Source organism: Haemaphysalis longicornis, unplaced genomic scaffold (assembly GCF_048455015.1).
Source record: "Haemaphysalis longicornis isolate Haplotype H1 unplaced genomic scaffold, Haemaphysalis longicornis Haplotype H1 scaffold_2, whole genome shotgun sequence".
NCBI classification, from domain to species: Eukaryota; Metazoa; Arthropoda; class Arachnida; order Ixodida; family Ixodidae; genus Haemaphysalis; species Haemaphysalis longicornis.
This window is the reverse complement of record NW_027526295.1, coordinates 96,959,523-96,972,412: the sequence shown is the minus strand read 5'-3', so window position 1 is coordinate 96,972,412 and position 12,890 is coordinate 96,959,523. Positions and strand designations below refer to the sequence as shown.

The 12,890-nt window shown below is 44.7% G+C and overlaps 1 protein-coding gene across 1 annotated transcript in view; it reads left to right on the top strand.

Annotated features, from left to right (window-relative positions):
* Nucleotides 1-12,890, top strand: part of LOC144168175 (phospholipid-transporting ATPase ABCA3-like) — a 48,922-nt gene that overhangs the window by 22,243 nt on the left and 13,789 nt on the right. The window contains exons 6-7 of the mRNA XM_077697211.1: nt 10,492-10,650; nt 11,244-11,425. Of these exons, the coding sequence (XP_077553337.1) occupies nt 10,492-10,650; nt 11,244-11,425 (341 nt within the window). The remainder of the gene's footprint in view (nt 1-10,491; nt 10,651-11,243; nt 11,426-12,890) is intronic.

Below are 12,890 nucleotides of genomic sequence, written 5' to 3'. Positions count from 1 at the left end.
CGAATTAAGCTGGGGAGGTTCTCCGCCTAGTGTTTCATTTTGCACGTATATAGAACCAAGAAAAAATTGTTCGGTAAGCGTGAACCCGTATAGCATTATGATTGACACGTGTATAAAAAACAAAGCCCAAAAATCAACGTTTTTCTGGTTTTTCACTCCCTGCGCTTCTTTCGTGAAGCGGGAACAAAGCAAAGCAGCGAAGGAGGGTGGAAATAGTGTTACGTTATCTGGCGCAGAGAGGCCAGACATTTCCGAGAAGGCACTTCCCGCTATTTTTGGAGGGACTCAGCGGTTGATCTGTAGTCAGCAGCATTGTCGCAAATGGGCTTGGAAGTGATGTGCTATGATGAAGAACATAAATGCGCTAGGTGGTGAGGACACTTAAAAGTCTTTTACAGCAGCTATGCTTAAGCCTCAGAGATTTTCGGACGAAGAATGTGCTACTCACCGATTTTGATAAAACACCAGCACGGGACCTAACTTGCAAACCATACAAAGAACGCGTAGAGGAGCAAGGCGCGCCTCATCGACACTTTGTCTTTGTCCTCACTTTCACCATAAGAGCCGCATATAGAGTAGTTGCAACACACTAGTGCAGAAGATAAGGGTTTCGCCTAATTTGCAGTAGCGAGGTAGGGCTGCAGCGAAGTTTTCAGTGGCGCAATATTTATTGACCTTACAAATGCCAGAACAAAATTCTGCCCATTCAATGTGGGTGCGAAAGCTTCCTTTGCACCTCACTATTTTGGAATCTAGTTTAACTGCATTTTTTCTAGCAAGCCAAGGCCGATGCGCCACAGCTATCACAGCTCTCTTCATTGAAGTCAGTTCGAAAGATGCCGTTTCTTTCGTTTTGGGTATTTTTTAGGGTTTCTCTGCCATACATAATGTTAAGGGGGAACTGGTAATCGCAGCACAAGCGCTTGAATAAGTCTAAGTCGTAATTTCTTTGTTTGAAGAGAGCATAAATTGGCAGAGACTACAAGGCAAATCGACAAAACTGACGCGATGACTGTATCGAACTTGCGGTTTAATTTCACCCGCCGGGTAAAATTGCCCCAACGTATTCTCCCAGCTTAGTTTTTGTACGAATTGCGTGGAACTCTGAATTATGTCTGAAAAGGTAAATGCGGATGGCGTTATTCATGTTGGGAAATGTGAGCTACATTATTAAAATTTCTTCTATAGCTTCAGGAGAGTGACTTTGTTACTGCTGTTAAAAAAACGGCACATGCGCACAAAAGCTTTAAAGCGTGTTTTTATCAATCGCCTGAAATATTTAGCCAGTGTCGATTAAAATACAATGTGCATCAAGGGTCTGTTTTCGGAACCTTGTACATCGGTATGGGTGATGGGGCGGGAATGTGTAAAGATCGCGGGCTCCCAGTAGCTTCTGCAAAAAATAACAAACAAAACGTTGCGGAGGAATCCACGTTTTTATCCGAAGATGTAAGGCGCGATAGCGATACTTCGACTCCTACGGAGCGTTTCCGTACGCAGCTTCTGCATTTACGATCTATTCTTCCCGAGCGGGAAAGGTTATCAACACGACAAAAACTAGCCACCAGGGTTTTTAATCGCCGTGTACGAAGAGAGACATAAGCTCAATGCGCTTCTGTGGGAGAAAATGTGAGCCTGCAAGATTGCTAAGGCGAGGTGTTAGTCAGTTTGTGCGAGGAGGGGTCAGTGTAAATGAATCAAAATGTATATTATGTGATGTCTAGGCAGGGCTGAACAACTTTGTTTTTTTCAGAGGGAGAGAAAGAGAAAGAGACAGAGAGAGAGATCTTTGTACAGGAAGAAATAGTTGTGGTGTAGGAAAATGGGGTAGAGACGGCAGGGAGATTAAAGGTGGAACCTGAGTCTACATTACCAGATGCAGCAGATTCTTTTCCTGCCCTCTCAATCAGCTCGCACTGATCTTGAGGTAACTAGTTGGTCAAATCTACCTCCTATGGCTCAAAGAAGTGGAATATGTTATATTTGAGTTGTCCTCCCCTGGCCATACCATTGCATATGGCTAGGTCGCCGGCAAGAGGGTGGATGTTTCCCCTATTTTAACAGTTCTAAATATCTATTTAATGTTCCCATCGAACACCTTAACGTCCATTGATTTTCAGATAACTTTATTGGTTTTTCGTCCACAGAGTTTGCGATTCGTAGGCATTGAAACCCCCTTACCTCCTTGTAGCAGGGGGAAAAATTCAGTTTCTAGGCATCATCATCATCATCATCATCATCATCATCATCATCATCATCACCAGCCTATCTACACCCACTGCAGGGCAAAGGCCTCTCCCATTATTCTCCAATTATCTCGGTCCTGTGCCTACTGTGCCCAATTTATCCCCGCAAAATTTTTGATCTCATCTGCCCATCTAACTTTTTTCCGCCCCCTGCTACGCTTGCCTTCTCTAGGGATCCACTCTGTTACCCTTAATGACCAGCGGTTATCTTGCCTTCGCATTACATGCCCTGCCCACGTCCATTTCTGCTTCTTAATTTCTACTAATATGTCTTTAACACCAGTTTGCTCCCTGACCCACTCCGCTCTCTTCTTGTCCCTAATGTTACACCTATCATTTTCCGCTCCATTGCCCGCTGAGTCGTTTTCAATTTAAGTTGAACCCTCTTGGTGAGCCTCCAAGTTTCTGCCCCGTAGGTGAGTACCGGTAAGATGCAGCTGTCATACACTTTCTTCTTCAGCGACAATGGTAGGCTGCCATTCATTATTTGAGAATGTCTGCCATATGCACCCCACCCCATTCTGATCCTTATAATTATCTCTGCCTCATGGTTGGGATCTGGGGTCACAACTTGGCCTCAGTAGATATATTCGCTTACCACTTCCACTGCCTCACCACCTATCTCAAACTGCTGTGCTGTCCCGAGGTTATTGATCATTACTTTAGTTTTCTGCATATTAATTTTCAGGCCCACGGTTCTACTCTGTTCGCCCAGTGCGGAAAGCATGCTTTGCAATTTGTCCCCCGAGTTCCTTGGCAAGGCAACGTCATCAGCAAATCTGAGGTTACTGAGGTATTCTCCATTAACACTTACTCCCACCTGTTCCCAATCCAACGTTCTGAATACTTCTTGTAAGCATGCTGTGAATAACATTGGAGAGATTGTGTCTCCCTGTCTGATACCCTTCCTTATAGGTATTTTGCTGCTCTCCCTATGGAGAATGATGGTAGCTGTAGAAACATATTGGATATCCTCTAGTATTCTTACATAATGCTCATCTACCCCCTGGTTCCGTAATGCCTGAATGACTGCTAGAGTTTCGACCGAGTCAAATGCTTTCTCATAATCTATGAAGGCTATATACAGGGGTTTGGTATATTCAGCGCACTTTTCTATCACCTGATTGATCGTGTGAATATGGTCCATTGTTGAATAACCTTTACGGAACCCTGCTTGTTCTTTAGGTTGACTGAAATCGAAGGTTGCAGAGATTCGGTTGGCGATTACCTTGGTAAATACCTTGTAGACGACTGACAGTAAGCTGATCGGCCTATAATTTTTCAAGTCCTTCATGTCGCCTTTCTTATGGATTAGGATGATGTTCGCGTTTTTCCAAGATTCTGGTACCATTGTGGTCATTAGGCATTGCGTATACAGGTTTGCCAGTTTTTCAAGTACAATTTCTCCGCCATCCTTCAAGAGGTCTGCTGTTATCTGATCCTCACCAGGTGCTTTGCCCCCTTTCATTTCTTTCAAAGCCTTCCTTACTTCTTCGGTCGTTACTGGTGGGATATCTATCTCCTCTGAACTACTGTCTCGTTCGGCATTATCCTGTATGTCCCGGCTACTGTGGATATCCCTATAGAGCTCCTCGGCCACTGTGACTATTTTATCCCTATTTGTGATGACATTGCCTTGCTTATCCTTAGGTGCATACATCTGATTTTTCCCCACGCCAAGACGTCTCTTCACTGCTTTCAGGCTACCTCCGTTCTTTACAGCGTATTCGATCTTCTCCATAATGTCAGCTGTCCTACGCGTAGTGATTAACTTCGAGAGCTCGGCTGGTGTTATTCTGTCAGCAGCGGTAGAGATTCTCATAGTTTGCCGTTTCCTAATTAGATCTTTCGTCTACCGTGAGCGTTTACCAGTATCCTGTCTAGCCATAGTGCCCCCGACTTCTACTGCACACTCCGTGATAATGCGTGTAAGGTTGTCGCTGGCTTCCTGTGTCGTAAGCTCGGCTTCCTCGTTAATAGCGGAATATCGGTTCTGCAGCGCGATCCTGAATTCTTCTACTTTACGTCTTACTCTTAGCTCATTTATCGGCTTCTTTTGTACTAGCTTGTTGCGGTCCCTCCTCAAATCTAGTCTAATTCGAGATCTTACCATACGGTGGTCACTACACCTTACCCTTCCGAGCACTTCAACATCCTGCACGACGCCAGGGTTATCGCATAATATGAGGTCTATTTCATTTTTGTGCTCCCCATTCGGGCTCCTCCAGGTCCACTTCCAACTCTCTTGTTTACAGAAGAAGGTGTTCATTATGCGTAGGTTATTCCGTTCTGCAAACTCAACTAGTAGGTCCCCCCTGCTATTTCTACAGCCCAGACCGTAGTTCCCAACTGCCTTGTCTCCAGCCTGATTCTTGCCTACTTTAGCATTGAAGTCCCCCATAACTACGGTATACTGTGTTTTTACTTTAGCCATTGCCGATTCCACATCTTCATAGAGGCGTTCCACTGCTTGGTCGTCGTTGCTGGATGTGGGCGCGTAGCCCTGCACCACCTTGAGCTTGTACCTCTTATTGAGCCTAATTACAAGACCTGCTGCCCTTTTGTTAATGCTATTGTATTCGTCTATGTTGCCAGCTATGCTTTTATTGACTAGAAATCCCACTTCCAGCTCTCTTCTGTCCTCTAGGCCCCGGTAACATAGGACGTGTCCATTTCTCAGCACCGCAAAGGCTTCACCTGCCCTCCTAACCTCGCTAAGCCCTATTACATCCCATTTATAGCCCTCTAATTCCTCGAACAACACCTCTAGACTTGCTTCGCTAGATAAGGTTCGCGCGTTAAACGTTGCCAGGTTCAGATTCCATTGGCGGCCTGTCCGGATCCAGGGATCTTAGCACCCTCTGCTGCGTCACAGGTCCGACCGCCGCCGTGGTCAGTTGCTTCGCAGTCGCTGGGGACTGAGGGCCGAGGGTTAATTGGCGTATTCATGGGAGGTTGTGGCCGTTACTACACCAGGGTGGCCAATCCTGCTCTGGTGTGGGAGTGCATTACCGGCAATGGTCGCCAGGGTCAGGCCGCACCCGAAGCCCCTTTGTGCAATTCCATCAATACGCGGTTTTTTTTTCCGGCGGGAATTGTCCAGCACCGGGATTCGAACCACGGTCCTTCTGCACGCGAGGCGGGTGTTCTACCTCTACGCCATCGCTGCTTTGTAGGCATAGGATGAAAATTCGTTCTTAACGTTTCTCATAGGTTGTGTGGTAGTCGTAGTCACAATGAGTGCGGTTTGCGAATTCGTGTGCCGCATATATAGTTCGTCGTTCCCTTTCAGAGCATTGGATCCGGCTGTACAGGTGACGTTAAGTTTCTGTATTATGAATGGAAATATCTTACCGAAGCGCTTGGTATGCTGCCCCCAGAAAACTATATAATGTTCTGTGTGAGTTACGATCCTGTTATTCGGATCGCCAAGAGGATGGATCCAACTTCCCCTTCTTTGTTCCTGTATGTTGGAGGGTAATGCATGCACAAAGCTCGCCAGAGAAGTCAACTACGACAATTGGGGCCTTGTGCTTCCGCACATCCCAAAGTCAGTGTATATTGTGGTCTCATGATAATGAACCTTTCCCCGAATGAACTTGAGCCTGCCATATCGCCCCTTCTTCAGTAGGATTGTATCCATATTTTTTGCTAGAGGAGAGTTTTTGTGCGGGTTCGCTGAATCGGTGCCGTGTTAATCATTGCGTGCAGTGGTTTTCTTTCAAATGGCGGGGGGTGCCTGTCTTATATTTTCTGTTTGGGGGTGCCTGTTTCTCTTCAAAGGGTATAAGTTGGCCCTTCCCGATTTGGTTCTTACATTCGCTTTCTTAGTGCTAGGCGAGTGGCTTCTCCAATATTTTGAAATGCGCTAGGAAGACACATGTTGTGGACCAATTCCTTCCCATTATAACTAACATCCTATTTAGGATGACTGCACCGGGAAGGCATCTCCCATTGACCTTCACTCACTGTTTCCGCCGCTTCTGGGGTCCAATCTTTGCTCCGAAATTTGTTATTTCGTCCCTGTATCGAGTTAATTGCTGTCTCCATCTTCAAGCCTCGTGAAAGAATGTTCCCTCTGCTACCCGGTGGTCACCCTTTGTTAGTTCGTCTCACGGTCAAAGTTACAAGATTGAGAACTTCCCTGTATGCTGTCCTAATGATGCCGTTTCTTTCAATTTCTTTGGTGCGGGTAAATTTGTGGTGTGGCAGGCTGTGCAGTATTCTGGTCATTATCAGTGGTTGCGTGAGTCTTATGGTTTCTTTTCTCCTTTTCTTGCTCTTTTCTTGGTTGGATGGTTTGTGTGTCGGCAAAAGTTGCTTAAAGACTTTCTGTTTTTGGCGATTGTGAGTTGGTAACTGCACGCTTGTCTAGAATCCCGCCGAGCATTCTTATGTGGATCTTCTCAGGGAGGATATTCGTACCTATTTTTAGGGTGATTTTTACTTGGCGGCCTATCTGTCGTTTACCAAACCGAGGTGGGAGCGGACACATAACCTTGCGAATAGTGAAAAGTATTTTGAAAACCTTTGCGATTGCACGCTATATAGTGGGCTTTATTTTAGCTATTTTCGGCTTATAATATATGCCTTAATTGATTTCTGAGGGGACCGGCGTTAACTTTTTGTCCCCTGTTTTAGTTAAGTCACCCACCGGCATACGTCCCGGTGGAAACCTGAGCGCAGTAGCTCAGTGGATCAGGCGTTGCGTTGCTGAGCCCAAGGACACTGGTTCCTTTTTCTGATGGAAGCAGCTGTTTTTCTGATGGAAGCAGCAAAGAAAACCACCAGTATGTCGAGATTTCGGCACTTGTTAAAGATCCTAGGGACCTATTCTTGACTGCACAAATTCCCAGGGAATTCGCCATGTTTTCTTGCGTAAACAACGTAAAGAATCAGTGACGAGATGCACGTATAGCTCTGACGACATGCAGTGTAAGTGTACGCTTCACTCATAAAGATCACAACTAAAGTATCAAATATTGCGCATACGAGATTAAAAACCCTTGGCGTGTATTATACAAGTAAGACAGGTAGCTGAGGTTGGCAAGAGAAACGCATTTCTGCAGGTCAAAATTGGCGTCAACACCCCACGGCGATCGAGTAACGTTGATCCAAAAGCGAGAGAAAGGGGAATGTTGAGCTAAATAACATCACACAATCTTTTTTACCGTATCTATCAATTTCTATCAATAAATTTTAGTTACATAGTTGAGATCTCTGCTTCAATACGTGCGTCGTTGGGTTTTCACTTTCCCGGCCACCACCGCCGCGACGAAATCGTCTGCTGCCATGTTTCAAGTTAATGGCGTGATCACATAAAAAGAACACTAGCGACCATCGCTTGTAGGACGCATCAGGGCAACGAAGCGCTACGCCTGATAACCGCATAGCGTACCAATTTTGCAGAGGAACTCATTGGTCAATCTCGACTTCAGTGAGAGCTGTAATGAACCAAAGAGTCACTTTTTGTTATTTTTCTTTTGAGTTCGATCATGTGACGAGCAGCTAACTAGGAGGAGTGTGGAGAAATACCATGCATTGGGTTCTCTGTCATGGAGAGGCTCGTACTGCCCTCTAATGTAGCTGTTGCGCTAAACAAATTATTCTTATTTTATTGTCAAACATAAAAGCACACTACAGCACGTTATTTGTATGACCGTTATCGCTAACTTGGAAACAGATAAAACTACTATTTTATTCGGTAGAAAACATGCTTTAAATCACGCGTCATGCGAATCTTTGCCTGCTGCAAATTCACGGACATTTGGCGGCGCCGAAGGTCGGGGAAATGTTTTGCCCTCTTTCACGGCAAAAGCAGCCGCCTTTTGTAAGCTGTTCCGAAATGTGACGTCACTTTTACGCAGCATGAAGTTGCTAATGTGTGTCGTGTCGTTCCCACCAACTGTTTCAATAACGTCACGCCTTCCCAGCCAATCTCAGAAAGGGCGCGTTCTACAAGCAGTATTGTTGTTGAATAGCAAAGAGAGACCTACGTTGTCAAGTTTGGTGCATTCTGTCTAGTTTTTCATTGCCGGCCAATAATTATGCGCTTTCAGTAAAGAGAAATAGCGGGAACTTTAGAACTGGTGGCCGTAAACGTCATGAAACGTCAAAATGACAAAAGCACACACAACCGCTTTGTCAACAGGAAGCACGTGACCAACATTTAAAGCCAAACAGAAAAAAACTTCTGCCACATTCCCAGTTTCCCTGGGAATTTGTGGCGCCGAGAATAGCGCCCCTCAAGTGGTCAAACTTTTCCCGGAGGCTTCCACTACGGCATACCTTGTAGTCCTCCGGTAGGTTCGGGGCATGAATTACCGGAAATTTATGTTTCATTCTCAGGTGGAAACACGCTTTGCTGTGATGGCGTAAATTGCGGGCACGGCTGGAGACCGTGTCTGCAGAACATGCTACCACCGACTGGGCAGACAACAAACTTCATTGCGCTAGCACGGCCCCTGGTGAAAACGCGTGTCCTTTCTGTAGTGTCCGACATTGTATTATTGTCCTCCTTTACAAACTTCTGTTGCCGTAGCGCCACATTACCGGTTCAGCGTAGACGTCAAATCATGCTGCCTCAGTCGGAGCTTCCGGGTGGCAGCGGTGACTTAGTTCCGTAGATGCCTGATGAGTACGGCTAATAGTTGACGGCTAGGAGTCACGACGAAATCGAAAAATGAGCCTAATAACGCTATCGCCTTAAAACACGCAAAGGCGTTATATAGCCTTCATACGTAAACATTCTAAGGTTTTTGCAATACCACTTACTTTATTTCGATGTGGCAGTATAATTGCGTCCGATAGAGCTTTAATGTCCTCGCCATGGGAGCTGCCATTTTATCAGTGGGCTTGTTTTAACGGCCCTATAATTGGCGCGGTGGATAACTAGGCATGTGCGACACAGCCGAGAACATGTCCGGATCTTGATAACGATTAACGGATAGAAAGGTTTACAAGAACAATCAGTAAATACCTCTTTTGACAAAAGATAAAGGTATTGCACCGAGCGCTTACATGTTTTTCAACCTACCCAAATAAATAAATAAGGCGCTTACTCTGCAACATTTCTAGTAATTGCTTTTACTGTTTCCTTCTTCTCTGGAGGCATTGTGATAGCTTTATTTATCGCCAGCACGGAGCGGAACCGGGGGATTTGCCCGTCGAAGTAGAGCCGCCTTTCATTTCTTCTTTGATTTTGTGGCTTTTTTTCTAAAGTGGCTATCGATAGCGTTTATTTCTGCTACTGAAAAGAAGTCAGCAAAACTTCCTGCCCTGCTGTAACGACTTATTTCAAGCGCTTGAAGAACGCCAGGCCAGAGAAAAAGAGAAAAACGTTTTTAGCGAGTTTCTAAGTTACCTGATGGGCATAGAGCAGTGATATGTGGCTGAGGTACGTTGTGAACCCTATTCTAAGCACTAGATGGGTTTGTTGAGTATGTTGCGAGATCATTTATGATTTTAAAAAACGTTGAATAGTTTGCTAGGTACCCTTAAAATATGCCCAGAATTTGGACTGTTAGAAGCACTTGATACACTTTCTAGATATATAATGCAAGCCCAACGAACCGTTGAGCTCATAATTTGGTTGAAAGGCGGCAAGATTACATTATAGAGCGTGTGTTTTTCTTTCTTAGGCAGTTATCATTCGCTTAGTGCTATATTCAAGAATTATGTAGGTGTGAGCCTCAGACAGTTTAGGAGGACAGATATTTGTACGCTTATATGCTTCCTAATTTTTAATACTTAATAGCGCATTTGTGTATTTTATCAAATACGATAAGACCAATGAGGAGCCCAATTGTGCGCATACCCACGCCAAAAAATCACGCAGATTTTGAGAAAAATATTTATTTTACGCTGCAGAAACAGCACTGCATTTGCGCATTCTTGTATAAACCCCTCCTGCGTGGTTGTTAAGGTAATGCCACCTTAGCTTGCAGGTCTCAAAGTGATATATTCCTTTTGCCTTCTTAAGTTTCTTATGCATCGGCAGACTACATATTAAGTGCGCAAACTGTTGGCATCCCACTAGATTCGTGCGCTTTATTTCTTCAAGCCAATCGCGAAAGAAGAATGCTTTACACTTCTCATAGTTGGTGTACGCCTCACTAGGATTTGCTGCCACAGGTCAGAGGTTTTTCCCGTTCAATAGTTTGTGAAGCGGGGGGTTCTTTATCTTTTTAAATTGTTTATTTGTGTATTGTGTTACTTAAGTTTATTATTTTTCCATTTTCAACAGGGCGTGACCTTCAGCGTGCGCAAGGGCGAGTGTTTCGGGTTGCTTGGAGCGAGCCTCATGGGAAAGACAACCGTGTTCCGCATTTTGACGGGAGAGGTGCTGCCTCACGAGGGCGACGCCTTCATTGCCGGCATCTCTCTCACCCAGTCTCTTCGAGGTGTAGGTTTCACCGATAAATGGGTCCTTCTTGCTTAATTTGCACTTCTCGCTTAAGCATAGGGGTAGGTGCAGCGTAGCTGCAGCGCCTGTAGACCTGTTCAACACGCACTTTTCCAGCCCGGTCGGGTAAGCGGGTTTTCTACCGCGTACTTTGTAAACTGTACTTGCTAAAGTGTTTGATTCATTACCATTTGAGAGCAATGCGCGACACAGAGTGAGGTACCATATCACAGCTGTCCGGAAGGACATGATTTGATAATCGGCTTTGCACTTAACGAGGCTTATGCGAATGAATACTGACTTCAAAGTTTCTCGAAGCCGTATTTGGGGTATGAGAAATACTGTTGCAGAGTAAATGAATCATTTTAGCGCAACAGAAAAAATCATACACAAACTATTGTTTTGGTATTTTGTCTTCATCAAAGTAGAGCTTGACGAGTGAAACCCTCGGTAATATGGTGTGCAGCGCAATGCTACTAACCCAGAGCCGCTAAGGCGATTAGAGAGCTGATACTTGCATATCGTACTTTCTTAAACAAGTGGTTTCTCTCTGTTTCAACATAAAATTGTGGTATATCCTGCATACTTCTCAGTTCCAACGGTACCTGAGCTACTGTCCTCAGAAGGATGGCCTGCTGGATATGATGACAGGCACGGAGACGCTGTGGCTCTTCGGTCGCCTCAAGGGTGTGCCTATGACGTCCCAATACATTGACGTTGTACTTGACATCTTCCTGCTGCGGGAAATCGCGGACCAGCTAATCGCTGCGTACAGGTGAGGTAGTGTTTTAGGTGCATGAGGCACTTCTTTCGCGGAACAATGTGTAATAATTGAAACTGCGCTCGCATGTGGAAATCTGCGGTAGGGAATTCTTCGCGTCTCTTTGGGCCGCATAAAAGTTATAGCCTGGTGGTTCCTATCAGGAGCTTAGTGAATATTTTTGTGAATGGCTTAGCAAGATTGCAGTTACTTACAAAAAATCACGGGAACACAAAAGCAAAACACGTAGGAAATAAAATCGTGGTACTAAAGGTTCATTTGAACAGTCTTCTTCCGTGGTGCATTATCCGCGCTTGCAAAAAGCCTGATAAACCTCATGAACATCTAAGCCTGACAAGCCAACCATGAACCAGACAAGCAACGATCCTGACAAGCAATGAACCTGACAAGCAAGTCGAGAGCGTGAATGTGCGAGGTAGTATACCTTCGCGTTACGAGAAAAGCATGCGGAGACACAATCTAAGCGGGCAATAAAAATTGTCTCCCAACTTTCGGCGTTATACTATCCGCACAGCTACAATGAATAGGAAGCCTCTACTGAACACGGATGTGAGGACATAATGCCAAAGACAGGCGCTTAGTTTCAACTCCTGGGATCGGACCCAAAGTATCCGAATTTGTTTAATATATATCATCAAGTAGAGTAACACTAAGAATGAATTCTGGACAAGTAACATTAAAAGGACGAAACGAGGGTACGGAATGACGAGACAAACGAAGGCCCTACGTCTGAATTTCTAAGAATTGATGGGTGATTTTGCTGATTTTTCTCTATTTGCAGCGAAATGGTCCAATGAGCAGCACTCCCGATGCTGCGTTCACAGTTAATGAACTATCCTAATTGCGCCCCGCTTTACATCTCCACTTTAAAGCATGAAGTCACCTTACCTCGTTCTTTTATTACGAAAGTTTTATAACTCATTGAAATGTAACCTTGAATGACCCCGGCATTCATACCAATAGGAAAAATTGCCACGTGACCCAACCAATGCCGAAAAGAAACCGAAGCAGGGAACTGTGTTACAAAATAATGAATAATTAATTACCAAAGTACACCAATAATTTATTAGTAATTGATGCTAATGCTTAGTAACGCCTGAATAAAACAAATGCTGGCGAATTACGGCTGATTATGGAGGGTTTAGATAAATTACGATAAATTTACAATTGAACTATAGTAAGCTGACATTTGTACGGATTAGCATGGAATAATTTCCACTAATATATTTAAAAAAGGATTAAGGTCGATCATGGCGGAACAAAGGTGCGAGGGGGGTAATATCAACTGAAACGGTAAAATAATGAGAGGGTAAAACTCCGTGGATGCTGTGCCGGCAAGTTTACGTGTAGTATAATGCGCCGGTTACAGTAATACAGAAAGAACATGAGCCTTCCCGTGGATTGGGCGTGATAACTCCAGTAAGGCTTTCCCCTTCAAAGCATGTAAGCAGACTTAAAA